This window comes from Cydia amplana, chromosome 6 (genome assembly GCF_948474715.1).
Source record: "Cydia amplana chromosome 6, ilCydAmpl1.1, whole genome shotgun sequence".
Lineage (NCBI taxonomy): Eukaryota > Metazoa > Arthropoda > Insecta > Lepidoptera > Tortricidae > Cydia > Cydia amplana.
In genome coordinates, this window is record NC_086074.1 from 15,124,955 (window position 1) to 15,151,690 (window position 26,736).

General features: G+C 36.1%; 1 protein-coding gene across 3 annotated transcripts in view; it reads right to left on the reverse strand.

The window, feature by feature from the left end:
- Positions 1-26,736, reverse strand: part of LOC134648935 (cerebellar degeneration-related protein 2-like) — a 98,152-nt gene that overhangs the window by 12,452 nt on the left and 58,964 nt on the right. The window contains exon 1 of one of the 3 annotated variants that reach the window (XM_063503575.1): positions 22,700-23,012. The exons of 1 other annotated variant lie outside the window; for it this stretch is intronic. In XM_063503575.1, the coding sequence (XP_063359645.1) occupies positions 22,700-22,781 (82 nt within the window). In that variant the 5' untranslated portion in view covers positions 22,782-23,012. Of the gene's footprint in view, positions 1-5,012; positions 5,233-22,699; positions 23,013-26,736 lie in introns of those variants that run through there. One more of the 3 variants, XM_063503574.1, reaches the window with a different exon arrangement.

Sequence of the window (26,736 nt, forward strand, 5' to 3'; positions counted from 1 at the left end):
ATTGCTCGAATTCGTTACAGTTGCCTAATGAAGTTAATTTGCAGTAAACAACTTATGTACCTGTGGTTCATGAAAATGGCTATGTTTAATAACGTGATTAGGAAGTCATTATAATTCCTAATAATAATACTTCTGTGGCAATCGCGAAATATATGTGAATCATGTGCAACTGAAAACAATGTGCAATTCAATTAAAGTGTCTCGTATGTAACAAGTTAAGTAGTACGTAGTACGACGGAGGCTATTTTTTTACCAAATGTACTAATTTGTAGGTATATGTCATTATCAACCATTTTTCTACCTACTGCTATAAGGCAGAGACGCATGTTATAAACACTGAAAATATTATTTCACTAGTTAATGTTATTCCTCCTACATTAAAATATTAATTATCTTGCAGTAAACATTAGTAGTACGTACCTTTTTAGCTAACAACTTACAACGCTAACGAGTGTGCTTAGACACAGAACATAGGTATTATTATTAATAAGCTTTAGAGTTATCATTATCACGCTAATTAATATTATTTAACTGTCATTATACTCATTATGTTCGTTAACAAATAGAGCAGGCCTTAATAAACAAGTAACGTAAAGGACCCTATAATGGACGTGGAACCGGTAATGGGACATAAAACCACAAATCCTCTAAAATAAGTATGTAAAAGTAGTTTATAAACACTGGCAACATTTTACCATAAATAAGAGTCATAGAGCTGTTTAAGTTTGACTTTTTATTAATTTCGGTTAATTTTTAAGAAATTGGCGCCAACCCAAAAGTTGTCGTGTCACTGGAAAAAATAACCAGTAAGAATTCTTAACAACTTCGCTAAGAGAGGTGAGTTCATATATTAAATTGTAATTAATGATTACTTGGTGTAAACTAGAATGTGTTTTGTTAATTGCATTTACCATGAGATAAGGTATACAACACATTATGTTGTGACTCTAGAGATGTATAAAAAATAGTGGTATTTTGCCCAATCCCATTATAGGAGCTGTAAAACTGCATACCTCCTATGATGGGATAATTTACATAATGATGCTTGCCATGGCGTAATTTCATGTTTAAACAATACAGAAGTATAATGTAGTTACTCGTACGAACTATGTCAGGAGGTCTTCTCGGACTTCGGATAAATTAATATCGTTTTTACAAAATTTTATTTAACTTGCCCTGTTAGTTTGTATACAGGGTGGATTTTCTTTTTGGGTCAGTGAGGGCAGCTACCAGATCCCGTGCTGCGACGAGAAAACGGTCTTAGAAAACCTTCCCTCGATTTCAAATTAATGAAGATTGGCTTTTACAGATTTCGGAAAAAACATACAGGGTGCGAGAAAAAGGTAATTTTTGACAATCTTTTTTTTTGATGCCAATCGATCCCATTCCTATTGAGGATCAAAAGCTTGTATGGAACTAAAAAAAAATTTCCGGCTAGAAAAGCCACAAATCGAGGAAAACTTTTCCCATACAATTTGTATGAAAATTAAAACTTTTATTTTTCACATGCTATTTTTCTATGCCAATTGATTCCATTTTTAGGGTTCCGTAGCCAAATGGCAAAAAACGGAACCCTTATAGATTCGTCATGTCTGTCTGTCTGTCCGTCTGTCCGTCTGTCTGTCCGTCCGTATGTCACAGCCACTTTTCTCCGAAACTATAAGAACTATACTGTTGAAACTTGGTAAGTAGATGTATTCTGTGAACCGCATTAAGATTTTCTCACAAAAATAGAAAAAAAAAAATTTTTTTGGGGTTTCCCATACTTCGAACTGAAACTCAAAAAATTTTTTTTCATCAAACCCATACGTGTGGGGTATCTATGGATAGGTCTTCAAAAATGATATTGAGGTTTCTAATATCATTTTTTTCTAAACTGAATAGTTTGCGCGAGAGGCACTTCCAAAGTGGTAAAATGTGTGTCCCCCCCCCCCTGTAACTTCTAAAATAAGAGAATGATAAAACTAAAAAAAATATATGATGTACATTACCATGTAAACTTCCACCGAAAATTGGTTTGAACGAGATCTAGTAAGTAGTTTTTTTTTTATACGTCATAAATCGCCTAAATACGGAACCCTTCATGGGCGAGTCCGACTCGCACTTGGCCGCTTTTTATCTAGTATCAATAGTTTCTTTGGGGTCAACTTACGATAATGTACTAAAAAGCCACAAATTAATAAAAACTTTTTCCATAGGTACATTTACTATGGAGAAAATGTGAAATTTAATTTTGACCCCAAAAAAACTATTGATACTGGATAGGAATGGAATCGATTGGCATACAAAAATAGCATGTGAAAAATATAAGTTTTCATTTTCATACAAATTGTATGGCAAATGTTTTCCTCGATTTGTGGCTTTTCTAGCCGGAATTTTTTTTTGTTCCATACAAGCTTTTGATCCTCAATAGGAATGGGATCGATTGGCATCAAAAAAAAAAGTTTGTCAAAAATTACCTTTTCCTCGCACCCTGTATGTTTTTTCCAAAATCTGTAAAAGCCAATCTTCATTCATTTGAAATCGAGGGAAGGTCTTCTAAGACCGTTTTCTCGTAGCAGCACGGGATCTGGTAGCTGCCCTCACTGACCCAAAAAGAAAATCCACCCTGTATTAGTTAGTGTGGTTCAAATCTTGGAAATGGCATTTGAGCCACTTTCGGATTTCCGATTGAGTTGAAATTTTGGATACGTATGCAAATCGGATGACAATGCAATCGGGTGACAAAAATGACTAAAACTTATTCCCTATTCCAATATCTTATACTGATAGGGTATGCCCATTATAGGGGGCCCATTACTGGATCCACGTCCATTACCGGGGTTCCATTACTGGAGCTTTGGTGTCCATGACTGGAGAAAAAAAACATACTTTTAATTTATTAATTATGTGGAAACTAACTGCAGTATCTTTGATACAACACGCCTGAAACATGAGAGAAGGATAGGATATTCATCTTTTAACAAGCTAAGCGGTAGAACTTTTACATGTATCAGGGAAATATCACAAATACTCCAAATTTCCTCTTAAATGTCCCATGACTGGTGCCGTTACTATAGGTACTTAAGTATTAGTTTCGTTATTATCATTAGAGAAACTAATTAAGTAATGCTACCTACCATAATGATAAAAAACAGTCGGTTCGGTATGTTACAATACCCATACCCCGACTTCACAAAAGTATGCCTAATGCTTGTTTCGAATATTTTAACTGTAGGTACAATTAGTAGTCAAATTAAATAGCTAGTTTGTAGCGCAATCTCAATCCTTACCAAATTGCAGTCGCGCCGTTATGCACGTAACTGTGCCGTGAAACAAAGAAATTATTAAATTCCATACAAATAGCTATTCAGATTTATTACTGAAAAGCTTGTATTTATAATAGATTATTTTTTGAGCGTTTAGAACAACTCGTTCGATATACGGAAGCCACAATAATGGAGCTAGCATGTAATTTGTATGTAATCACACTGACAAACTGCCACTGTACGGTTTTTGCCATTTCAACTTTATGTTATGATATTTACCTAATTACAGATTTGCTTTTTTATGTTATGACTGAGATGAGACTTTGTGTGTAAAATACGATTGTGCCACGTGTTTTTTTTAAAGACGGAGAACATACCTACGGGTTTCGTCTGACTTCATTCGTTTGTATGCAAATTAGTGAAGACATAGGTTACTGAAAATAATTATTACCTACCTACTTAAAATAAATACAATGCCCTCAACGTAAGAATGATATGGAGTGCAACGACTTATCCAAAGGCATATAGATTTGTATCTACCTAATTGATAAACTGCTTTGTGTTTCTTATCTACTGATAAGCGATACATAATAGATTTTATAAATATTAGCAATGGTGGTAGAACAACCAAGTCGGTAATCGTAGGTTTAAGACAAACTAGAAAACCTCGGTTTTGGTACCGAATCACAAATCTGCATAGAATATAGAACAAGGTCTATAAAGACTGGCTAGTTTCACCACAAAAATGCAATAAAAAATGATATTGGACGTATCTTTTAGCGTAGGTATCTACCACATCATTATATTATTATGAATTACCAATATAACGAATGGCAAGAGAGCGAGAGAGAGTAACTCACAAAAGAATTGCCTCAGATAGGTGCCTATTATGATAATAGATAAGTACATACTTATAATATGTACTTGAGCTATGAATAGGTACATAATGTATATCTGAATACAAATTTAGATGAGGCCACTTAACTGCTTAACGCCCCGGCACAGGGCCATACGGGATGTTCAATTAAACCTAACAAATGCAATTAAACCAATAGAAGAGACCTCGTTTTGCTGGTAAAAGTGGCTGAGACAAAACAAAACTGTCTATTATTATCGTGTAAAACCAAACGTGGCAAACTTTAATGAGCACATGAAGTATTATGGTAGTTTTACACAGTAGGTAAGCTAAGGACGATTATAATCTCGACGCTTCAGCCAAGCCAATCTAATATTTACCTGAATATTCCTGGGGACATACTTGTATAGATCAATCTAATCCAAAAGCAAAGTTTTTATATGGGTGTTATTCACTATCAACTATGGTATTATGCGGCTCAAACTTGCTGAAACAAACACTAGGCTCAAATTCAAGCAATATTCTAGAACCGACCACGAGATAAGGCCCTAATTTATTCACCGTTGAAAGAATCAGCCATAATATCCAACGCAGTGGAACAATTTCATGGTACCGTAAAACGAGGTGACTTTAGGAAATTTTGGGGATACTTTGATAGTTTTAAAACTGCCACTAAATTATCATTATTCATTATTTTCTCGAACTGTTCATGTACGTAACAAGTTAGATTATTATACATACTTGTTTACCTACTACTAAAAAATCCGAATAAAAATATGTAACGGCTGAAAAACTGAAATATCGAAGTCGCCCCTGCATTTGAAAGTCACCCCGGTTTACGGTACAATTGAAGGCGTTTCGTGGGCAACGGCCAGTAAATGCCTCTCACACAGCCTTGCGCAACTAACCTTCGGTCCCCTGCAGACACTCCAGTTCCACCGTGTAGTCCCACAGGTCCAAGGAGTTGAGCCCGTTCAGCTCCCAGGAGTTGAACGAGTCCGGCTGCTCCTGTTCCTCGCTCATCTTCCATGGGACACACGCGAACCAAGGTCAACGTCAACTTTTTACTTGGCTTTTTTTGTCATGTCTGACTGACAGCGGGCTGCGGCGTGCCCTCCACGGCGGCGCAACACAGACTGAGCGGCGAACAAACACCGCACCGCATTGCAATTACGACGCCAACGGAACCCAATCCACAATCTCATTTCTTTCGATTACTCGCCGATAGCAAGAAATTAACGAATGTTATCTTACTAATGTAACATAATGAACAAAAAGTAAAACTCGAGTCAGGTTCGGAGAAAGTGATTCGTCTCGCGCTAAAGCGATCAATCAAGATGCTGGTAGGTATGTGTGCAAAATTATGGGTATGCTGTCTTTATGAGTATATTGATATCGCTCGATCTTTATTATGCAGATTATCTTTAAACTTTCGCGAAGGTCAATGACGTTACAGTTTATCTATAATTAGCTCAGTGTAAGTAAACCTAGAGTCTGTATTAAATTAACTAACATTCGACATTCTTTGCTTTACAGGGCCCGTCAGATATTAAAATATAAATTGGATAAAGGAGATTGCTTCAACTTGCAGTCTAAATGCAGATGCATTTATGCTACATATAGCTTTGGTGATTCGCCGGCAGCTGCAAAATATTAATTTTGTAACTAATGAATAATTTTCAAGATGGCGGTATCCCGGTGGAGGGCGGGTGACAAAACAGGTGCGCGCCACGGCTGATCGCGCCTGACGGCTGACTGCACACGACCTGAATCTCTCTGTGTATGGCCATCAACATCAACTATACAGCCAAGTTTTATTGGTATGGTCAATGAGATACGCAATTCAATCAGCTGAGGCTCTAGATCGAGAGTCATATTAGACACGAAAAGGAGTAGTGACCTTCTTAAATTATTGTTGTACATACCCTATAATCTGTTAATCTAGACATGTCTTTTAGTAAGTATGTACCTAAGAGCTTTTTTCTTTGCCATTGTCTATGCCAAAAAGTGGTGCTTTAATTTCAGTTATGAATGTTATCATGCTTTGTGTTGGCAGTTGACAAGAATTTCAGCAAAATATGCATTTGCATTTCAAGTAATATACTTAAGTGCTAAAGCTACATTGTCAAAAAGCATTATCAGATACAGGTATTCGGCGCCGGCTCTTGTTAATTAATCTATTGGAACCTGCTTAACGGATGGGTGCGTGCGCGCATATCTTGTGACGCTGACGGTACGCACAAAGGTCGATGAAACGGAACAACGATGTAAACGATGCAAGAGATAAAAAAATCACAAAGAAAAGAACAATTAGGTAAATGACTTATTCAATGAACTGTGAATCAGAATAGGAAACATTACTGATTTAAGACATTTCGATTAATGACGTGCAAAATCCTACTGGACTGATATAAAGAAGGATCATACGGTATCTCAGCTAGATTAGTGATTGATATTTTTAATCAATAGGAGGATTACCTATATCTTGATTTCCGGGTTCATTTATTACCTCTACCTACAGTGTTTAATTGTAACGTTTGGTCAGAATGATTTAATTCACCTCGTCTTAGAATTACTTCCAAAATCCTTTTAGCTAAGTTAGTCAAAGTAACTTTTGCTTATTGTCCAAGAGACTCCTATTGTTGGACAAAGTATGGACCGAAACTGCTTTGCTGCTTTCATGTCTTTGTATGTATAGTGCATTCAAAGCAGAAGGCATGGTAAATTAATCACGTTACTTTTAAATTACACGTAGGTACAAAAATTACACGTATAAATATGTAGGTACATAGCTACCAACCAATTCTAACAGCTGTTTTTGCTACATCACCATCTCATAGGTAAACAAGCACATGCGTGCGTATTGCATGCAGGTACCGAAACACCAGTTACCGAGTTACCCAATACCGTGTCAGCGTCCGCTTGCACCAATCCACATCCACACGTTTCGGGATCGTTGACACAACACAACATCCATCTCAATCATGTCCCGTGTCACGCACATCGCATCACGCCACTCGTAATTGGTTCAATTCCCAAAGTCTGCTTAAAAAATGTGCTGTGCATTTACGAGCTGATTGTCTATGTTTTTTAGTTGGTGGCATGTGTGTTGGTGACGTTCTGGCATTTCGTTTCGTTTTAATTGGGAAGCTTTATTCAGAGATTGGTGTAATACCAATTCGATTGTTTACTTTTGACAAAAGTGAATCTTCGGTTAGAGCGAAAAACGAAAATTTACATATTGACGTTTTTTTCTTGTTAATTGAAGCGTATGTTCTTTTTGACATCTATAATGTCTGTACTTCCGTTGGTTCGAGTTTTTACACAATTTATAAATACACTTCTTTAAATTAATGATCCTTCTTATTCTTACTGTTATCTTTTATTGTGAACTAATAACATTTCCTTCACTACCTATGTCACTTTTGGTATATCTTTGAAATAGATATCTTTGGAAAAGTAAATGCTGTAGTTATAACCACTGAGTATTTATTGAGTAACTTATTATTAGTGTTTGTACTGAACTATGTACTCAGCTTTCGCGGTTCTTTATAAGTTTATACTTATACCTATGTACTTAGATTGTAATAGTAGATCACTCTTAAGATTACCTAGGTTCTATGCTTTGTATTCATATTTAATGGGATTGATTAGCTTGACCCGGCAAATATTATAGTTGCATAACTAAGTTTCAAAATATTTTGCTCAATACCCGTATTAGTGTAGGTTACCTACCAACTGTATGTGCAAAAGAAAACTCATTCAATTGTATACCTTGCTCTCAAAGAATAAAGCATATAGGTATTTGAACTAGATTTTATATACGGCTGAGATGCTAAGCGTGGCAGAGTGCAAGGTATAATCACTCATAAGTCATAACTTATGAAATTGGTACAATTGGTCGGAATACTTATTTTAATGAATCTTGACACTAGGTTTCTTGTTTGTGATATTATTATTACATAATATATTACGTTGCGCTTGATTTTTTTTTTCAAATAAGTGCATATAATATAAATTTAGACGTATGCATGCAAGAATGTATCCTAAAATAGTGTTGTATGAGTTTGCTAAGTCTGTCCGAAAATATATCTGTGAAACTAATAATTAGGTCTACATAGAAGTTCGATTTAATGAACTTCAATTCCCTCTGTAATTAAATCAAATGCCGCGAGCTCAAATAGAGTACCTTCAATGTAGTATATAGCTATTAGTATAGCCACTAATTATGCCGCACTACGCTTCATTCACAAGGGACGCCATTCATTAGTTCAACTTCCTACTCGAACTGGTTCTAGTTCGAATTTCAAGGTATGGGTGTGTCTATTAGTAATATAAAAAGTTTTTAATATTGACAAGTTTGACATTATAATCATTATACGTAAGAGGTACCTACTATATCTATAGTAGACGTAAAGCAGGACGCGCGTATAGCGAAGGCTCGGTAGCTCAGTAGGCAGGCGATGGGCTAGTGATCCAGAGTCGCGTGTTCGCTCGAACACAGTGAATTTTTTCATTTTCATTTATTTCCAAGCTTTGAAGAAAAATATGGTAATACATATTTCGTTTCATACGGCTTCCTCTCCGATCCCACGACCTCTCGACGCCTTATAATTACGACTTTTATTTGAGCCATTGGGATAGGACAGATTAATGCTTAACTGACCTTAGTGACACAATAATTCTTGAATATATGGTAGTTTTGGCTCACAGAAAAACAAAACACGCGTGTTACTCAGCGCTTGTGTTGATTAAAGGCCACACGTGCAAATCATGAACGCAGTGTGCGGCCTCTGTAAAACAACCGCAGTAAATATTATCGCTGTCGGTCTGTCTGCTACCGACTACTGAGCTTCCCTCTCTGATATTTTCCGGGTAAGGCAATAATAGGCAGAGCACAACAAAATGTTAAACAGTTTTCTTACAAGGAAGCCAAGTTAGCCGCAACAATTCTGTACATCATTTTCACAAACTCGTATAACCTTTCAGGGTTACCTTAAAAATGTACTTTAAACTTAAGTAATAGGGTGGCATTTTGCAATACACCGTGAAAGAAGATATGAGCTTATGATATTTATGCCTCGAAATGTCAGGCCATCACTGGATCGCGCCGCGTGCGCAATTTGTTGAAAGTCGAATCAATTTGTTTTAGAAAGTAGATTGTCTATGGTCTGGCCGTTTGCAAAATAAATCGGGTTATTCCCACTAGTTACCACCAAGTTGTTACCAGTGGTAACTACGGGGAATTTTTTTCCCACCTTTTACCACTGGTAACTACTGTATTATGTTTAAATTCCCAGTAGTTACCACCAAAATTTTGTTAGAGTTAAATACTAATAAAAACAGTATAGAAATAGTATATAGTATAAATATAGAGTAATTTGATTTTAAGTCGTATAGAGTAGTAAATAAAATTTTACATCTGACTTAATGACATCTGGTTTTATTCGGTTTAACTTTAGAAAACGCGTATCTCGACAAAGCCATAATGTAGAAAATTGTCAACAACCAAATGAATTATTAGAATTTAAATACGTCACGTGTGACATGAACAGACAAGGAAAGCAAGATTAAATGTATTGTTTCTCTTTCTTCTTTCAATGGAACGCTTTTCCTAAAAGGAGGCCACTAAACTCAAAACGCTATCTTAAAAAAAACTTGATGGGTCAATGACCTGTCCCAGTAAAGTGGGGTAGTGTGCGTGAAGTGCGCTTGTGTGTGAAATGGGGTAAATTGACAGAATCTGAAAATTTACCCACCTCTACCGTCGCCTTAAACTGTTTCAATTTCAATATTCTTGGTCACGTTTAAGGCAGTTTACTAAAACACTAATGGACTTATAATTGTTTATTAAATCACTCTATATTTATACTATACTATTTTATACTGTTTTTATTAGTATTTAACTCTAACAAAATTTTGGTGGTAACTACTGGGAATAAAAATTCCCAGTAGTTACCACTAAACCAACTTGGTGGTAACTACTGGGAATAATTTTTCCCAGTAGTTACCAGTGGTAAAAGGTGGGAAAAAAATTCCCAGTAGTTACCACTGGTAACAACTTGGTGGTAACTAGTGGGAATAACCCAATAAATCTGTTTTAAAATCGAAATGATCACGGAAGTTAAGACGAAACAGTCGAGTACGTTTGTATGGAGAAATGACCACTCCTGTTGGCTCTTAACGGTGGCGTGAATGTACGATACCTAAGTTACCTGAGTATTATCGTCGTATCTTAAGTCGAATGAATCAAAGATAACTAGGGACAGCTGTAAACATCATACCACACCATAAAGACTAAAAAACTCTAACCCTTTTAAACCTCACGCGGCAGCATAATATTTGTAGTCAGACATAGCAACAAGTTCTTAGTCAACAAAGTGTGTTCTAATACGTTATTCAACTGACCAAATAAGTAAATTTATTCCCGAGCGCCCTTTGAACCTGAAATAATTTAAGTAGGGCAGCCTTGCGTGTTAGGCACATCTGTGTTTGTGTTGATACAGAGCCAAGTGGGGCACCATGTTTCATTTCAATCCATACATGCTTATATACCATAAGGCTGAGTGGATCATAAAAATAAGAAATATTTTATATTTATTGCGTATGGTTTTATTCGACCGACGTCGCCGATAAAACCAAGAGTACACTATACCTACCTCTGAACGAACAAGCTGGAAGGGTAAGTAATAGAACGTATACAAACATATAACATATCGCTCAGAATATATAAATTCAATTAGTATAATTTTGAATGGCATAACGTGCAATAAGTATAACGTGCGATACGTATAACAATGAATTCTATAATTTTATAATGTATAATGAACTTTACATATAATATCGTTTATGATAAGTATAAAAAGGTATAACGTTGAAATAATATAATATACAAAACAAATACCACGCAATAAACCTAACCTTTTATTTTCTGGGGGGTAACAGTTCTAACCTAACCTACTTTTCTGGTAGCAGTTTCTTTCTCTGAGGGGTCACAGTTCGAACCTAACCTAACCTACTTTTCTGGTACCAGTTTTTTCTGTGGGGGGGGGGGGGGTCATAGTTCTAACCTAACCTATTTTTATGGTAGCAGTTTCTTTTTCTGTGGGGTAACAATTCTAACCTAACCTAACCTACTTTTCTGGTAGCAGTTTTTTCTCTGAGGGGTCACAGTTCTAACCTAACCTAACCTACTTTTCTGGTAGCAGTTTCTTTCTCTGAGGGGTCACAGTTCTAACCTAACCTATTTTTCTGGTAACAGTTTCTTTTTCTGGTGAGTCACAGTTCTAACCTAACCTAACCTACTTTTCTGGTAGCAGTTTCTTTTTCTGGGGAGTCAAAGTTCTAACCTAACCTAACCTACTTTTCTGACAGTAATTAGTTTCGATGACCTATGAAATACTGAGCTATCCAAATAATTTTACTGATGTTTTGTTCAGATACTTATATGAGATGTTATATATATTTTTTTAATTTATATGCATAATGAATGTTATATTAAATATAATTAGTTGATTTGTATGTTATACCAAACAGCGGTATGTATATTGTATGTTATATTATTTTTATGTTATACTTATTGAAAATATAGATTTAGTGCATTATACATAAGATTAGTATACGTTTTGAACGTTTGTAAACTGAAATTATACCAAAAGTGCGTATTCATTATGATACGCACCCCCTCTGAGCAGTCCGAGCACCGTTTTGTCTTTGAAATTGGCTAATTCATCACTCGGGTATCCGTATTTATTTCTATCTATGGTCTAAGGACAGTGCGGTTAATATTGCGGCTGTACTTATATAGAGAAACATCAGAAAGTTAATTAAATGTGACTTTTACTAGGTTACATGTTACATTAGCTTTACAGTTTTGCACACCTATGCGTATATTGTCACATGCAATTATGTATCCAAAATATCAGTGTGTATATATAGTATATACCTAGGTACCTATAAGTTACAGTTACACAGAGTGTATCACTAACGATAAGAAAATCACCTACAGTCATGAGGTCATGACCTTACATTAATATGTTATTGCTATGGATAATTTAGTAGCACTGGCACGTATTATAGTTACTAAACGTATTTGTCAGATTCTGTATTGAGTTTCAACTTAAGCGCAAACAAATGAATTAATCATTATGGAATCAATAGTAACGCCGCTGCTTTATCAGTTAAACAACAAAATAACTCAATTAACTTAAGCGACAGTAACAAGTACGATAATTAATTATAGTTAAACAAGCCATTATCAAACCGTATTGTTATGATTTAGATACTAACTCGTCGTTAGGTGACAACTAGGTACAAATCTATTATATTCTTTTTGATAATGACCTAGTCGCACGGCGGTTAGTAGGCACATATAGTGCATTCATAGCTAATATACAATAGGGAGATTTATACCTATAGACACAGACGGATAATACTACAAGTTGGCTTTAATCTTTTCCTTTTTCGTATGTAGTAGGTTCATGAAATGAATGACAGTAATCTGGGATTTACCTGAAATCAGTCCTGTAATGTTATATTTTCGAAGCCGTACTGAGTAGGTATAGGTACATCGTATGTCAAAACGTTCGTAACAAGGTTCGTAACATCTATACTCGTATATCTAAAATTAGAAAGAGTAAATCGACATGAGTTAAAATTACTTTGATTTACTTTCCGAATCATATTTGTACATAAATACGCCTGAATAAAGAAAATCATTTTCACTTCTGGAGGGATCATTCGAATACGAAAACTCAATCCCATCAAAAACATTACATGTAAAAAGGTGCAAGTCTCGCAACGCTTTTACTACAAAAAAGTTTTGACATGTAATGTGAAACCAAGTTGGTTATTTTAATCAGTGCCAGGGGGTGTTAAAACCGTATCAAGAAGATGTCTTTAATTTGTGATACATATAATGACTTGGCCATCGCACGGCTGCATAATGACAAAAGGATCATCGTCACCTATTAAAAAATAATTCTAATTGAACATAACGCTAGCGCTAATTGCAGTTTGAGCATTAAACATATTTACGAGTACGGTACGAGTAAAGCATTATGTGCGATTGCCAAGTCATTATATGTATTACAAATTAAAGATATCTTATTTATACGGTTTTAACACCCCCTGGCACTGATTAAAATAACCAACTTGGTTTCACATTACATCTCAAAACTTTTTTGTAATAAAAGCGTTGCGAGACTTGCACCTTTTTACATGTAATGTTTTTGATGGGATCTCATCTCTTTTTGTAGGCAGTCCTTCTTTTCGGGAACTCATACCCATACTATGTATACACATATCATAACTAAACATATCTTCATTCATACTCACATCGTACATCGTAGTGTACCTTTACCTACTATTTGTAGGAACTGCAACAGTAACTTTGTAATATCATATATTTATATGGGATTACAAACTTACTTATGCAGTTCTTAGATCTTTAAAACGTGACTGATATTGCAATATTTTTAGGTTTTCCCTTTATGTGGCCATTAAACCCTAACTCTGTACCAAATTTCAGCTCTCTGAGTTTATGGGAAGTACTAGTTCTACTCTAATGATCATGAGTGAGTGATGAGTGAGTGTTATAAATGCGAAACTTTGCTTTCGCTTAACTTCGGAACTAAATGACCTACAGACTTGAAATTTTGTATTTTAAGTATGTGATTATAGCTTACTGGATGACGAAAATTTCTGCGTTCTAGTCTTATCCAGAGGTTCTCAAATAGGGGCCTGAAAATGCGGCGAAATGGTTCCAGTAAAGGATGGTACGGCAGTGTTTGCTTCGCGCTCGACTTGGCGGGGGCACTGCCGTGCCCCCAGATTGAGCAGAGCTTGTCCACATTAACTGTACATCGTGAAACGCAAAAATAAGTCTAAAACCGGTCGGTATAGCAGGAACCTGTCAGTTCAAGGGTATGATCATGAACGTTCAATGCAACGCTGACGGTTGACTGGACGGTTTGAATAGTCAAGTCGTAAAACTGCGGCATATTCTCGTATTATCAAGCTTCTTCACTCACCGACTTGACAAGTTGTTTTCTAATTGTACACTTATGTTAGTATAAAACATGGGCAACTGGTTTTTGACGCATGTATAAGTATAAGTATAGTCGTCTCTCGTCTAATTTGAATATAATATGAGAGTACTCGCGTGGCCTTCAAAATAATAGTCACCGTGACAAAGGTACAACTTAGTACCTTAAAGGTTGGCAATATTTTTGTCAGATTACTTACTATCTTTGCTAATTAGTAAGGTACATTATTGAAGGGGAACTCAACGAAAATAAGTTTCGCACTGATATAAGCGGCACACTACAGAAAAACGTTAAATAAAACGAAAACGTACCTACTTACTCGTAGAGTTAAGATATAGTAGATATTGCTTCCGAATCTTTATCGAATGTAATTACAATTGTGTATTATTAAAGTTGAATTTCCTTCGATTTTTAGGGTTTCGTACCCAAAGGGTAAAAACGGGACCCTATTACTAAGACTCCGCTGTCCGTCCGTCCGTCCGTCCGTCTGTCACCAGGCTGTATCTCACGAACCGTGATAGCTAGACAGTTGAAATTTTCACAGATGATGTATTTCTGTTGCCGCAACAGCAAACACATAAAACAGAATAAAATAAAGATTTAAGTGGGGCTCCCATTAGGGTTGCCAACCGTACTATATTATATAGTATTGTACTATATTTTGGCTCTCTGTACTATATACTTTTGGAAAAATACGCTAAAATACTATATTTCCGATTAAACGTACTCGTATATTACACTTATGTTTAGTATTTGATCTAAAAATACTATATTTATTGACATGTACTATATTTTTGATGCCTTATTCTGGAAAATACTATATTCCACCAAAAAATAGTTGGCAACCCTAGCTCCCATACAACAAACGTGATTTTTGACCGAAGTTAAGCAACGTCGGGCGGGGTCAGTACTTGGATGGGTGACCGTTTTTTTGCTTGTTTTGCTCTATTTTTTGTTGATGGTGCGGAACCCTCCGTGCACGAGTCCGACTCGCACATGGCCGATTTTTTACTATCCAAGGTCAACAAGGAACCTTTATTTTATCGCATATCTGTGTCTGCGGGAATTATTAGTAAATAAAATGTGTTTTATGGAACAATCTTACTCGCTCTTGTATTGCGGATACATACTAGCTAGATGATGTGCTAGTGTTCTGAATTCGCTAATTTCAATTCGTAAAAATAATCAAGATTATTCAGATGAAATAAGTAGGCATGTATCAAGCATGTCATAACTCATGCCGTTATGGAGTTATGGATAAAACTGGTACCTATCGGTGAAGAAATATAAACCGCGACTGAAATTAGACACCCCGAGTGTTGTGGCTCACATTACCTATTGATATTCAAACATACTTTTGCGATTGGAAGTAACGTATAGTCAAATAACGTCTGTTGTTTGGTAAATCGATACCACTTATTAAACATAAAAAAAAACGGGTGGAGATAATATATTATGCAGAAATCAACTATTAAATATTAGAGTGTAGGGCAAAGTTTATCAATTTCAATGTTCATAAAAAACATGTTTGTAGTTTTACATAGCTTATATATAGGTAAGTACGTAACTCTTATCACCATATCATCGTGACGCCATCTAAATACCTAAGCTAAAAAGAAATGATGTTAATGTTCACTAAATTTAAATACCTATTAGACTATTTTTTTTTTAATGTTGAATGTTATTCTACATAAAGCTATTTATGTTGCTGACTGTACTCAAGCAATACTATATTGGTTTAAACTTTCACGATTTTCCCACAATTCCGATTCCAATTAAGATGAAAGGCAGATAACGTCCAGTTTTGTACAAACAATATGTGGAATTCGTGATAGTTTAAATATATGTACCTAATAATATACTGCTCCAGTAATTTCCCTATAATAACTTCAGATTATACCTATAAATTAAATAGGTATTCATAAAATAATTTAAGAAAAATAGGAACTCATTTACTGAATAATATATAATTCAGTGAATTTAAGTAACTACCTAAACACTCAATTACTGACTTTTTAAAGTAATTTAACGCGACTACGGGGAAATCACGGTAGGTAAATTAATATTATGTTTAGGTACTGTAGATAGAGGCCAAATTAATAGGTGTAAATTTAACTAATCAAAATAGATTACCTAACTCGCTGCCTTATCAGCCAATGATATTGGGATTTATAATGATATTATTGTCTAGAATTCTAACACACAATTAACTGAGCCATGGCCACTTTAGCAATCAATTCCAATATTGTCTTAGTCAACTTGTGTAATGCATCGTTTACTGGCAAAGGTTATATTGGCATAGCGACGTGTCAGACAATGGATAATGTTCTTACTTACCTATATATAATGTTCGGTGACAGTCACTGGTGTCAGTTGGCAACAATGACTTTCGTTGGTGGTATTTCACTCAATTGTTCTGGTGTGTTCGGGTCACCATTGCGCCGAGCAGTAAAAATATTAATGATAATGGCCTTATGCTAGGTTTAGATGAAGCCAGTAGGTAACGCTGGCCCCAGTCCTCAGACAAGCCAGCACTGGTGCGAATAGACAAGCGCTCTATTACCGCCAGCACCCGCCAGTGCTGGCAGCCAGCGCTGGCTTGTCTTAAAAAACTGTTTATACGAGGCCAATAACAAGCCAGCGCTGGCTTCGTCTAAACCTAGCTTTGAGGAAAGATAATGCGTCATTGGCGCCCTGCGGTGCCATGCCTTAGGTTAAGGAGGGCTAGGCACGAAGGCACATTTGTTAACTATCAACTAATGTGTCATATATGTAACCGCCAGGCGGGCGCTACTGTCGCGCACACAGTTGAGAAACGCCACAGGCACCGGCGTCATTTAAAGCGTGCGCTGACTGTGAATACGGTGATTATTTAACCTTACTTCACTAGTTATAAAAAGCGGCCAAGTGCGAGTCGGACTCGCCCATGAAGGGTTCCGTATTTAGGGGATTTATGACGTATTAAAAAAAACTACTTACTAGATCTTGTTCAAACCAATTTTCGGTGGAATGTACATCATATATTTTTTTTTAGTTTTATCATTCTCTTATTTTAGAAGTTACAGGGGGGGGGGGGGGACACATTTTACCGCTTTGGAAGTGTCTCTCGCGCAAAGTATTCAGTTTAGAAAAAACTGATATTAGAAACCTCAATATCATTTTTGAAGCCCTATCCATAGATACCCCACACGTATGGGTTTGATGAAAAAAAAAAATTGAGTTTCAGTTCTAAGTATGGGGAAACCCAAAAAAAAACTGCTTACTAGATCTCGTTCAAACCAATTTTCGGTGGAAGTTTGCATGGTAATGTACATCATATATTTTTTTAGTTTTATCATTCTCTTATTTTAGAAGTTACAGGGGGAGGGACACACATTTTACCACTTTGGAAGTGTCTCTCGCGCAAACTATTCAGTTTAGAAAAAAATGATATTAGAAACCTCAATATCATGTTTGAAGACCTATCCATAGATACCCCACACGTATGGGTTTGATGAAAAAAAAATTTTTGAGTTTCAGTTCTAAGTATGGGGAATCCCCAAAAAAAAATTTTTTTTTCTATTTTTGTGTGAAAATCTTAATGCGGTTCACAGAATACATCTACTTACCAAGTTTCAACAGTATAGTTCTTATAGTTTTGGAAAAAAGTGGCTGTGACATACGGACGGACAGACGGACAGACGGACAGACGGACGGACAGACAGACAGACATGACGAATCTATAAGGGTTCCGTTTTTTGCCATTTGGCTACGGAACCCTAAAAAAGATACACTAAAAACAAAACCCACAAGCTAACTTTCCATGACATAAAAGGTTCGAGAAAATGACTAAATAAGTTCTAACAATGTTATTGGACATTTTACAAGCCATCTGTAACCAAATTGTGAGTTTTACAGCTCTGAGATAAGAAATAAATTAACAACAGGTTGTTAGCTCTCTGCGCGTAACAATTTGAGAAGATGACATCAATATTTTTCTTGAATTCAACTTGAACCATTAAGTCACACACCTGTCGTAATAGTACCTACCTATTTATTCTAATATATTTCTTTGCCTTTCAAGTTTATGAAACACGAAAAATTACCTAGTTAATAAAGTGTTGCTTCAATCACTTATTCGCTAGGTGCACGACTGGTGCTGCCGTCATTTTGGCGGACTTTCTACGTTAAATCTTATGGAGTAAAATTAGTTCAAGCGGCTGCCGCTAGTATTAATGACGGACATTCCATAAGATTACCTGTGTTTGTGACGATCAGCGCCACTTCCCCCTCCACCGACTTCGCACCTAGCCAATAATATTGTTATGTATTTTTACAAAAAGTACCTACCCTGGGTTTTGTTCAGTCAATTGATAAATAAAACCGCACTCAAACCAGTTGATCCGGGGTATACCTAGACTGTCTTCCTAAGGCTCTCTACGAAGGTAGGTACAAACATATAAAATGATTGGCTTCGGAATTCAATACACCACTTTTTGCATCGGCAATTAAGAGCATGATATAAACCTGAGTAAAAACAGTGCACAGTCCAGGGATCGGAACCGGTTTTTTGCAAAAACATAGAAATAACCATATTTTTCGAATTATTTTATACTCGAAATGTAGCACTCAGTTGTGTTTGTAGGTTACGACTTCGTATTATTAGATTGCCCAATTAGAAATGAAGTAATTAGCAAAGAACGAAAAAATACCGTTTCCGTTCCCATACAAAAAATACCGGTATCCGATCCCTGTGCACACAAATGCAAAACAAACACCGTAAAATAAAACTTTTATATTTACTGGTGTATACTATGTTTGCAAAAAATCTACTGAGTTTAATTAAACGTAAAGATACCGGATATTATGCAAATGTTGATGATGATTTATCTACTTAGCTATAAATTTTATTAATCTTTCGCACATGAGTCAATTATTCACGTAGTATCTGAAATGTAATCACATGCTTTTAGCATTTGAAAGAAAGTAGTCACGTTTACACCCGGATTTTAATAATGACAATATGATTAAATATTCTCTCTTCTAACATTTAATTGGTAATTGTGTACCAAATCATATTTATTTATACATTTATCAAATAATCCTATACATTTATTAATATAATAACTAACTATAAATTAAATATTTATTTATAAAATGTATTGATTACCTAATTCTGTCTCGGTCAGTACACTTATTCAGAGACAGGTAATACCTACTGCATGTATAAATGTATAGGTAATAGGTACTTTAGACACAGTTAATTTAGCATGACTAGATATGAATTATGAATATGAATTAGAAGGACGATTTAATATTGAACTTTTAATGCAAGGTTCATACTTGAATAAGTACCTACAACTAGTTATTTTAAGCCTCTTTTGTTTGTTAATCACATCCGAAATTCGTATTAAATTAGATGGTTAGCAAAATACATTTAACCATCGTAATCAATAGAAATAAAGAATATACAGCGACAATTAACATTTCTGCACTCATGCACTCATGTGATTTTTTTTATAAAAGAAAACTTTTTATCTCAATAAAAAGTTTTCTTTTATAAAAAAATCACGCTTGAAGAAGTGCACGTGTAGACAAACCCATTGTCTTATGTTATTGCCAACCTTGAAGGTGCATTGATGCACAGAGTATCATAATTAATAACTTACTATAATGACATAACTATAAAAAAATATATAATTAAAAATAACATGTCCATTCTTTCCATTTTTAGATGAATTAGTAAGTAAATATCGAATTCCCTAGTTCATCATATCCAGGGTTGGGCAAAATACTGGCTTCCACGTATTTGAAATACAAATTACAAAATACATTTTTAAAAGTATTTGAAATACAAAATACAAACTACTTTGGTGACGGGTATTTGAAATACAAAATACAAATTACAGTGTTTAAAATAATGTATTTCAATTACAAAATATACCTTTATTTATTTTTTTGTTTAGCATTTAGTTTTAACGTTAACGAATATCCTTTCATATAAACTTATAGGGTCATTGCGCTAGTTTTCGTCCAGCTCTAGTTTACGTCCACTTGACGAAATTTGAATATATACCTACATTCCTGCACAAATTTGGACTGATTTCAATCCTTATGTCTAAGGCGTCTAAGCAATATATCTGTCTACATATAACAATGATATTTCGCAAAAAGGAAGCGCTGGTGGCCTAGCGGTAAGAGCGTGCGACTTGCAATCCGGAGGTCGCGAGTTCGAACCCCGGCTCAAACAAATGAGTTTTTCGGAACTATGTACGAAATATCATTTGATATTTACCAGTCACTTTTCGGTGAAGGAAAACATCGTGAGGAAACCGGACTAATTCCAATTACGGCCCTAGTTTACCCTCTGGGTTGGAAGGTCAGATGGCAGTCGCTATCGTAAAAACTAGTGCCAACGCCAATTACTGGGATTAGTTTCCAAGCGGACCCCAGGCTCCCATGAGCCGTGGCAAAATGCCGGGACAACGCGAGGAAGATGAAGATTTCGCAAAAAGTAGTAAATTAAAAATGAAATATATATTTGATAATCCGTCAAGTCGTCGAAAACTAGTGCATGGACGGAAACTACTGCAATGACCCTATCCCCTAGATTTAAACGAAAAGTTCCACGCAGAAGTTGACCTAATATAGATCCAGTATCCAGCCAATGAAAATTGTATCTCGGCTGGATCGGAGGTTCGCGGTCGGCTCACAGCTTGTGCGAGAGATTAGACATTTTAGGATTATAGAATTTAATAAAATGTATTTATAGAAATGTATTTTGAAGCTTGAAGTATTTGAAATACAAAATACTAAATACATGTGAGTGCAGTATTTGAAATACCAAATACAAAATACTTTTGAGGTAGTATTTGAAATACAAATACAAAATACTAATTTGTATTTCAAATACGTATTTCAAATACATGTAATTGAAATACTGCCCAACCCTGATCATATCTCAATCTCAATAAAAAGTTTTCTTTTATAAAAAAATCACGCTTGAAGAAGTGCACGTGTAGACAAACCCATTGTCTTATGTTATTGCCAACCTTGAAGGTGCATTGATGCACAGAGTATCATAATTAATAACTTACTATAATGACATACTATAAAAAAATATATAATTAAAAATAACATGTCCATTCTTTCCATTTTTAGATGAATTAGTAAGTAAATATCGAATTCCCTAGTTCATCGTTTGAGATAAATTAAGTCTATTAATATACTTATATAGTATACTTGTTGTGTAGTCGTCGTTTTGACAATATTATGCCATGAATTAGACGGGAAGGTAGTTCAATTCGGCCTTTATAATAAGTCCTATTGTTAGGCACAGACGAGATCTAAAAAAGCGAGAGTGGATTACCTAGAATCTAGATTGTGCCCGTTTGGGCTGGGATTTTACGTAAGGTTAGATACCTTTTGAATAATTTCGCAGGCAGGAAGGAGGGGAGGTTATTAAACGATATTTCTATATTTCTGAATGTAACTAAAAAGTTTACCTAACGAGTAGCTGTTAACCTTTTGGACGCCAATGACCGATATATCCGCACCGTAGGTTCAACGCCAAAGACCGATTATTCGGTCACAGACCACAGAGCAACATAGACCTACGTGCATGCATATAAAGCATTGCACGTGCATGCATTTATGCATATAAAGTTCAATTTCAGTTTTGACACTTCGGTGACGTGGCGTCAGCGTGACAGCTTTTGTGTTTGACACGGCGTTGAAAAGGTTACACAGACGGACGAGCGTCAAATTGAAAATTGATATCAGAGTGAACATTACATGAATGAAGTTTAAGGTGCCCGGAATAATAAAAATTAGGGGCGAATAAATCGCTTTTTAACCGGTTGGGTTGGCTAAAAGACTTATCGATTTTAAAACCCTACAAAGTAGCTAGGGGAGCCGGGGTGAATGTTCGCGACGGCACGCGGTGGTCACAATACGAAACCTTAACTTGCCAAAACTGGGTACTGTCCCCTTAGCCCGGCAACCATTAAACAATAATCATGGCTACTTAAAATGATTCTCGTTGGTCGACAGCGCTTCCTTTCTTCAAATTCACGTCAAATAATTGTATAATTGGAAAAATCATTGCTATACTCGTGGCTCGTTATAAAATCGCTTGACATTCCATCTTGGTTAGTGACACTAATCGGGATTTATTTTTAGCAATGATTAACCTATCGCAATGCTAAGCAGGTAGGTAGTAACTACAGCAATCCGTGTCGCGATTGCTTTATTTCATTGAGTCAAATCAAAACTTGAAAATTATGTAAGAGATTAACAATATCATAATGTAATAAGCTTCAACCAGTAAGGACAATACTCGTGCAAAAGTTACTTTTAGGGAATATGAAGGTAGTTAGAGATAAATAATCGCGATAGTAGTTAAGTACGCATGTAAACAGCCAGCAGCCTTCTGTCATCTGGGGAAAATCAATAACATCTCGCTCTCGAGACAGACTTTGACGTCGCGTCATATGAACCATGATCTTTGTACTTTGTCTTCTCAATTTGCAAATTAAGTTCTTATGATGTTTTCGTTTTATGTGACTCACCGTCGAGCATGCATCGGCGTGACGCCTGATCATCCTCTTCGAAGTCCTCAAGCGCCCCTGACTTGGCCTTCGCGATATCCATGGTTTGATCACAAAGACACTACGGCATTTTGCACACAACACATGCACACGCGGCGTCGCTGCGTCAGAGCGGCCAGCTGATTGAGGGGTCGGCCGCCACCGACGCGCTATCGCGGCAAATGAACGCAAATAACTGGCTTGATTAAGAGTCGCTTGCACTGTCCGTTCAATGTCAGTATCGAATCGACTGTACAATCAATTTTATTATGCGACAGGGCCGCGAAAAGAGGAGTCGAGTGTCGCAAGTGGCCGCGTCGAGTCTGTTCTGCGCTGCCGCGGGCATGCGTCAGTCCTTGGGAATGTACGCATGCGTGAGACTCCGGTATCGACGCGCTATGGCGGCGACGGGACGCCAGCGCCATTGACCGCCTATCATAGATGATAATGGGCTAACTAATTGGTGCCAGCGTTCCTTATCAAGGTCTAAGATTGCGATGAAATTTCCAGTTAAACAAGAACGACTTTGTTTAACTGGATCCGGGTTGTTTTTGAGAATATTATATGATTTCAAATGTGAACGGTGAACTGTATGTATTTTAGAATAAGGTTCAGATTTACTTTTACTGCACTTCAAGCTTGCAATAGTTGGTCAGTACTGAGTAAACTAAACCGCAGTAACTTGAAAGCGCCTACAGTTTCTCGCGCAGCTTTTGCCAATGTTCGTGCTATTTTATATCGTGCAGGCGCTATGAACTTCTGGTAACATTGCTAACATTATAACCAGTTACCAGTTAACTATCTATACTACCCCAACTTCACCCTTTCCTTCACTTTTTTCACTATCACGTGAAAATTACCTACATTCTAAGTATATAACACTCCAAATCTTCCAAAAATAGAAGGTTCCCAATTTGTTTTTTTAATTGATGTTTTTATTCCAACCTAGGTAACGTTAAGCTTCAGGGGGCCTATTCGACTACATATTATTTTAAGCATATATACTTAATGGTAAACTTAAATATAAATTGTGTTCGTAACCGAATATAAGTAATATGTACCTATATTGAAACTGTTAAGGTTTTTTATTTTTTCTGTTGAGTCTGTTTTATATAAGAAAATAGTTGAATAGCAGGAAGGAGAGAATTAGTTGTCAAATATGTAACATTAAAGATTTTGTGGAGATAAAATAAATTTATTTGAATAATTGAGTTGTTTCAAAATGTGGTTAGGCCGAGGCTATTATTGAAAATAAAAGCATTTAAGACCACAGAAAATATTAATTTGTATTTCGTGCTTGGTTATGATTATGAGGTAAATGTTATGTTTGATATTTTTGATCAACGAGTTTAAAGGCGACAAAAAACGTTACAACATGACATCATGGAACTTGTTGTCAAGAAGATGATGTCAAGCTTATTCCGGAGGTAACTACTTATAAAGAGGGGCGCCTACTTTAAAAAAAGGATGTTAATTTCGTATTAATATTCGTATTCGACGAAACGTCGAAACGCACGAAAGTTAGACGAAGACGAAGTAGAAGTTAGACGAAACGCACGAAAGTTACCGACATCGCCAAAAGAATTGCGCAACTGAAGTGGGAATGGGCCGGCCATATCTGTCGAAGGGATGACGACCAAAGGGGCCAGCGAGTACTGTTCTGGAGACCTCGACTGGGAAGCCGAAGTGACGAGAAACCACGAGCCAGATGGTCGAACGACATTAGAAAGACGGCAGGGCCGACCTGGCATAAAACCGCCGCGTACAGAACAACATGGAAATCCATGAAAGAGGCATATGTTCAGCAGTGGACGCAAATATGCTGAGAAGAAGAAGAAGATTCGTATTCGACCGAAATTTCGATTTCGGCAGGTTCCGGGATAAAAATAATGTTTAGGCAAGAGGTTCGGTTTCAACCAGACCATTGATTGCCGAACCTTTCGGACGAACCAAAACCTACGAGCCTACCTACTCAGACTCTGATTCCACATTTGGGACAAAAAAAAATCAAATTAAGGTTGACAACTTGTAATACATGTTCTAACCGGATATATTCAAAACATGTCATTAACCAGCTTAGATCATCAATAAGTTCTCTCTCGCGAACAAAAATCTTAAACAAGATTATAATCAGTAGGTACAACAAAGAAGGCTAATAAATTAATTAGACACTGCATCGTTACACTTTGGGTTTCATACTCACTTATTGGATACGATAAAATCGCTATTACACAATCCATTGGTTCTTGGACGACAAATCGAATTCTTACAACAAACTTCTTATAACTCTGCATTGGTTTAATTTGAAATACGCAACTTAACTTGCACAGCACAAGGTTGCTTTTCAATTTATAAAAGTAAATGAGATACGAGACTGTCAAAGTGACAAGTGGAAATTAATCGCATGAAAGTTTGGCAGACTATTTGTTACGTCCCACAGGGAAGCAACAAAGGTGCTCGCGGGCGTACAATAGTTACATTATTTTACAGCCGAAAGCTTATGTAAGTACTAAACGACTATTAAAGCCAAATTAATGGACCTAATGACAAAACTTACATCATTCCTTCGGACAATGAGTAGTTAAACTGTAACTCATTAATAAAATTAACAATCAGGCCAATGAAATTGCCTACATCTTAATCCGGCACGGCAACTAACTTGATCCGTGTAGCGTAGCCGCTGCGTAGGTATACATACGTACATATACGGTACGAACTTAACTCAGGTGGTGTGGTTTTGAGCTTAGACCCTAATCTGCCTTCTTCTTCTTCTGGATTGGCTATCAAAAGGACGGCTCCCGTTTTGAGTGAAAATAAGGGAGCCCGTTTAAAAAGCAATTTAACCAACTTAATACGTCAACTTATATATCTACCCAACTATTTTGGTTGCATCTCTATCCAGAGCGTAATAATAAAAACCAAACCCTAAAATACAGAACACAGAAAACTACAAACTATACAAATATAAATACAGAATCATATCTGCAATATCGGCCAATTGAGTTATCGGCCTTAGGCGTCTAATGGAGACATGAATCATACTGAAATTCTAATGCTAACTGCTATTTTCATAGCAATAAATACACTTATAACTTACATAACGTTATCAATGGCATAGCAAAAATACTATTAGATACAGGCGCCAAGAATCAGTGCTCAATAACGGCTAATGCCTTTATGTAGACAAATTTTCACACGGTTTTAATTGCCCCATAAATACTAGAACAATGTTATCGTTATCGCTGATCTGACTCATTCGACGCCGATTTGTTAGATAACTACACGCAGTAATCTTTGATTTGACAAGAAATTGCAGTTAAGTCATTCTAAATAGTACCTTGTTATTTCCTTAATTATCTTTTAATGTTTCGACTATTTCAAGACGCACTAAAATATTTTATGTCCTATGTTCATTTTAATACCTTTTAAAAGAGTAATGTGACGTTTGCTTTTGTGGATAGACAGTTACATAGACTTTGTTGGTATTACATAAAGTAACTAACCTCGATTTTTGTTACGTACCTATTATTTTATAATAATATTATTTATTCGATCCCAGCAAAACTATATTTACAGTTTGCCTGCAATTAAGAGTCTCTACATACACATATAAATTTAAAGGTACTACATATATTTATTTAATCTAAACTGCCCATTGTGATTCTTAAAGAACATATTTCATTTTACGCCAACAATGCCATTTACGCGACTGACTAAATCTGCAGCTATGTTTACGAAGAACCAAGTGTACAGCTACTTCTCAACCAGTCAACCTCCTAATTTACATTAAGGTCGTTGGCAACGCAGTTAAAATCCCGCTGTGACAAGCGAGCCTATAAACAAGCAGATCTACACACATTGTTTATAGGGTTGCAGAACGCCACGGGCTATCTGTACAGTCATAAAGTGTTTGTTATCGGCGGGTTTCTCTGCGACTGTACCCAGGAAACATTGCCATTTGATATTTTATGAGTAAATAAAACTAGATACAATGTTTGCAGGTTTATAATCAGTTAAGT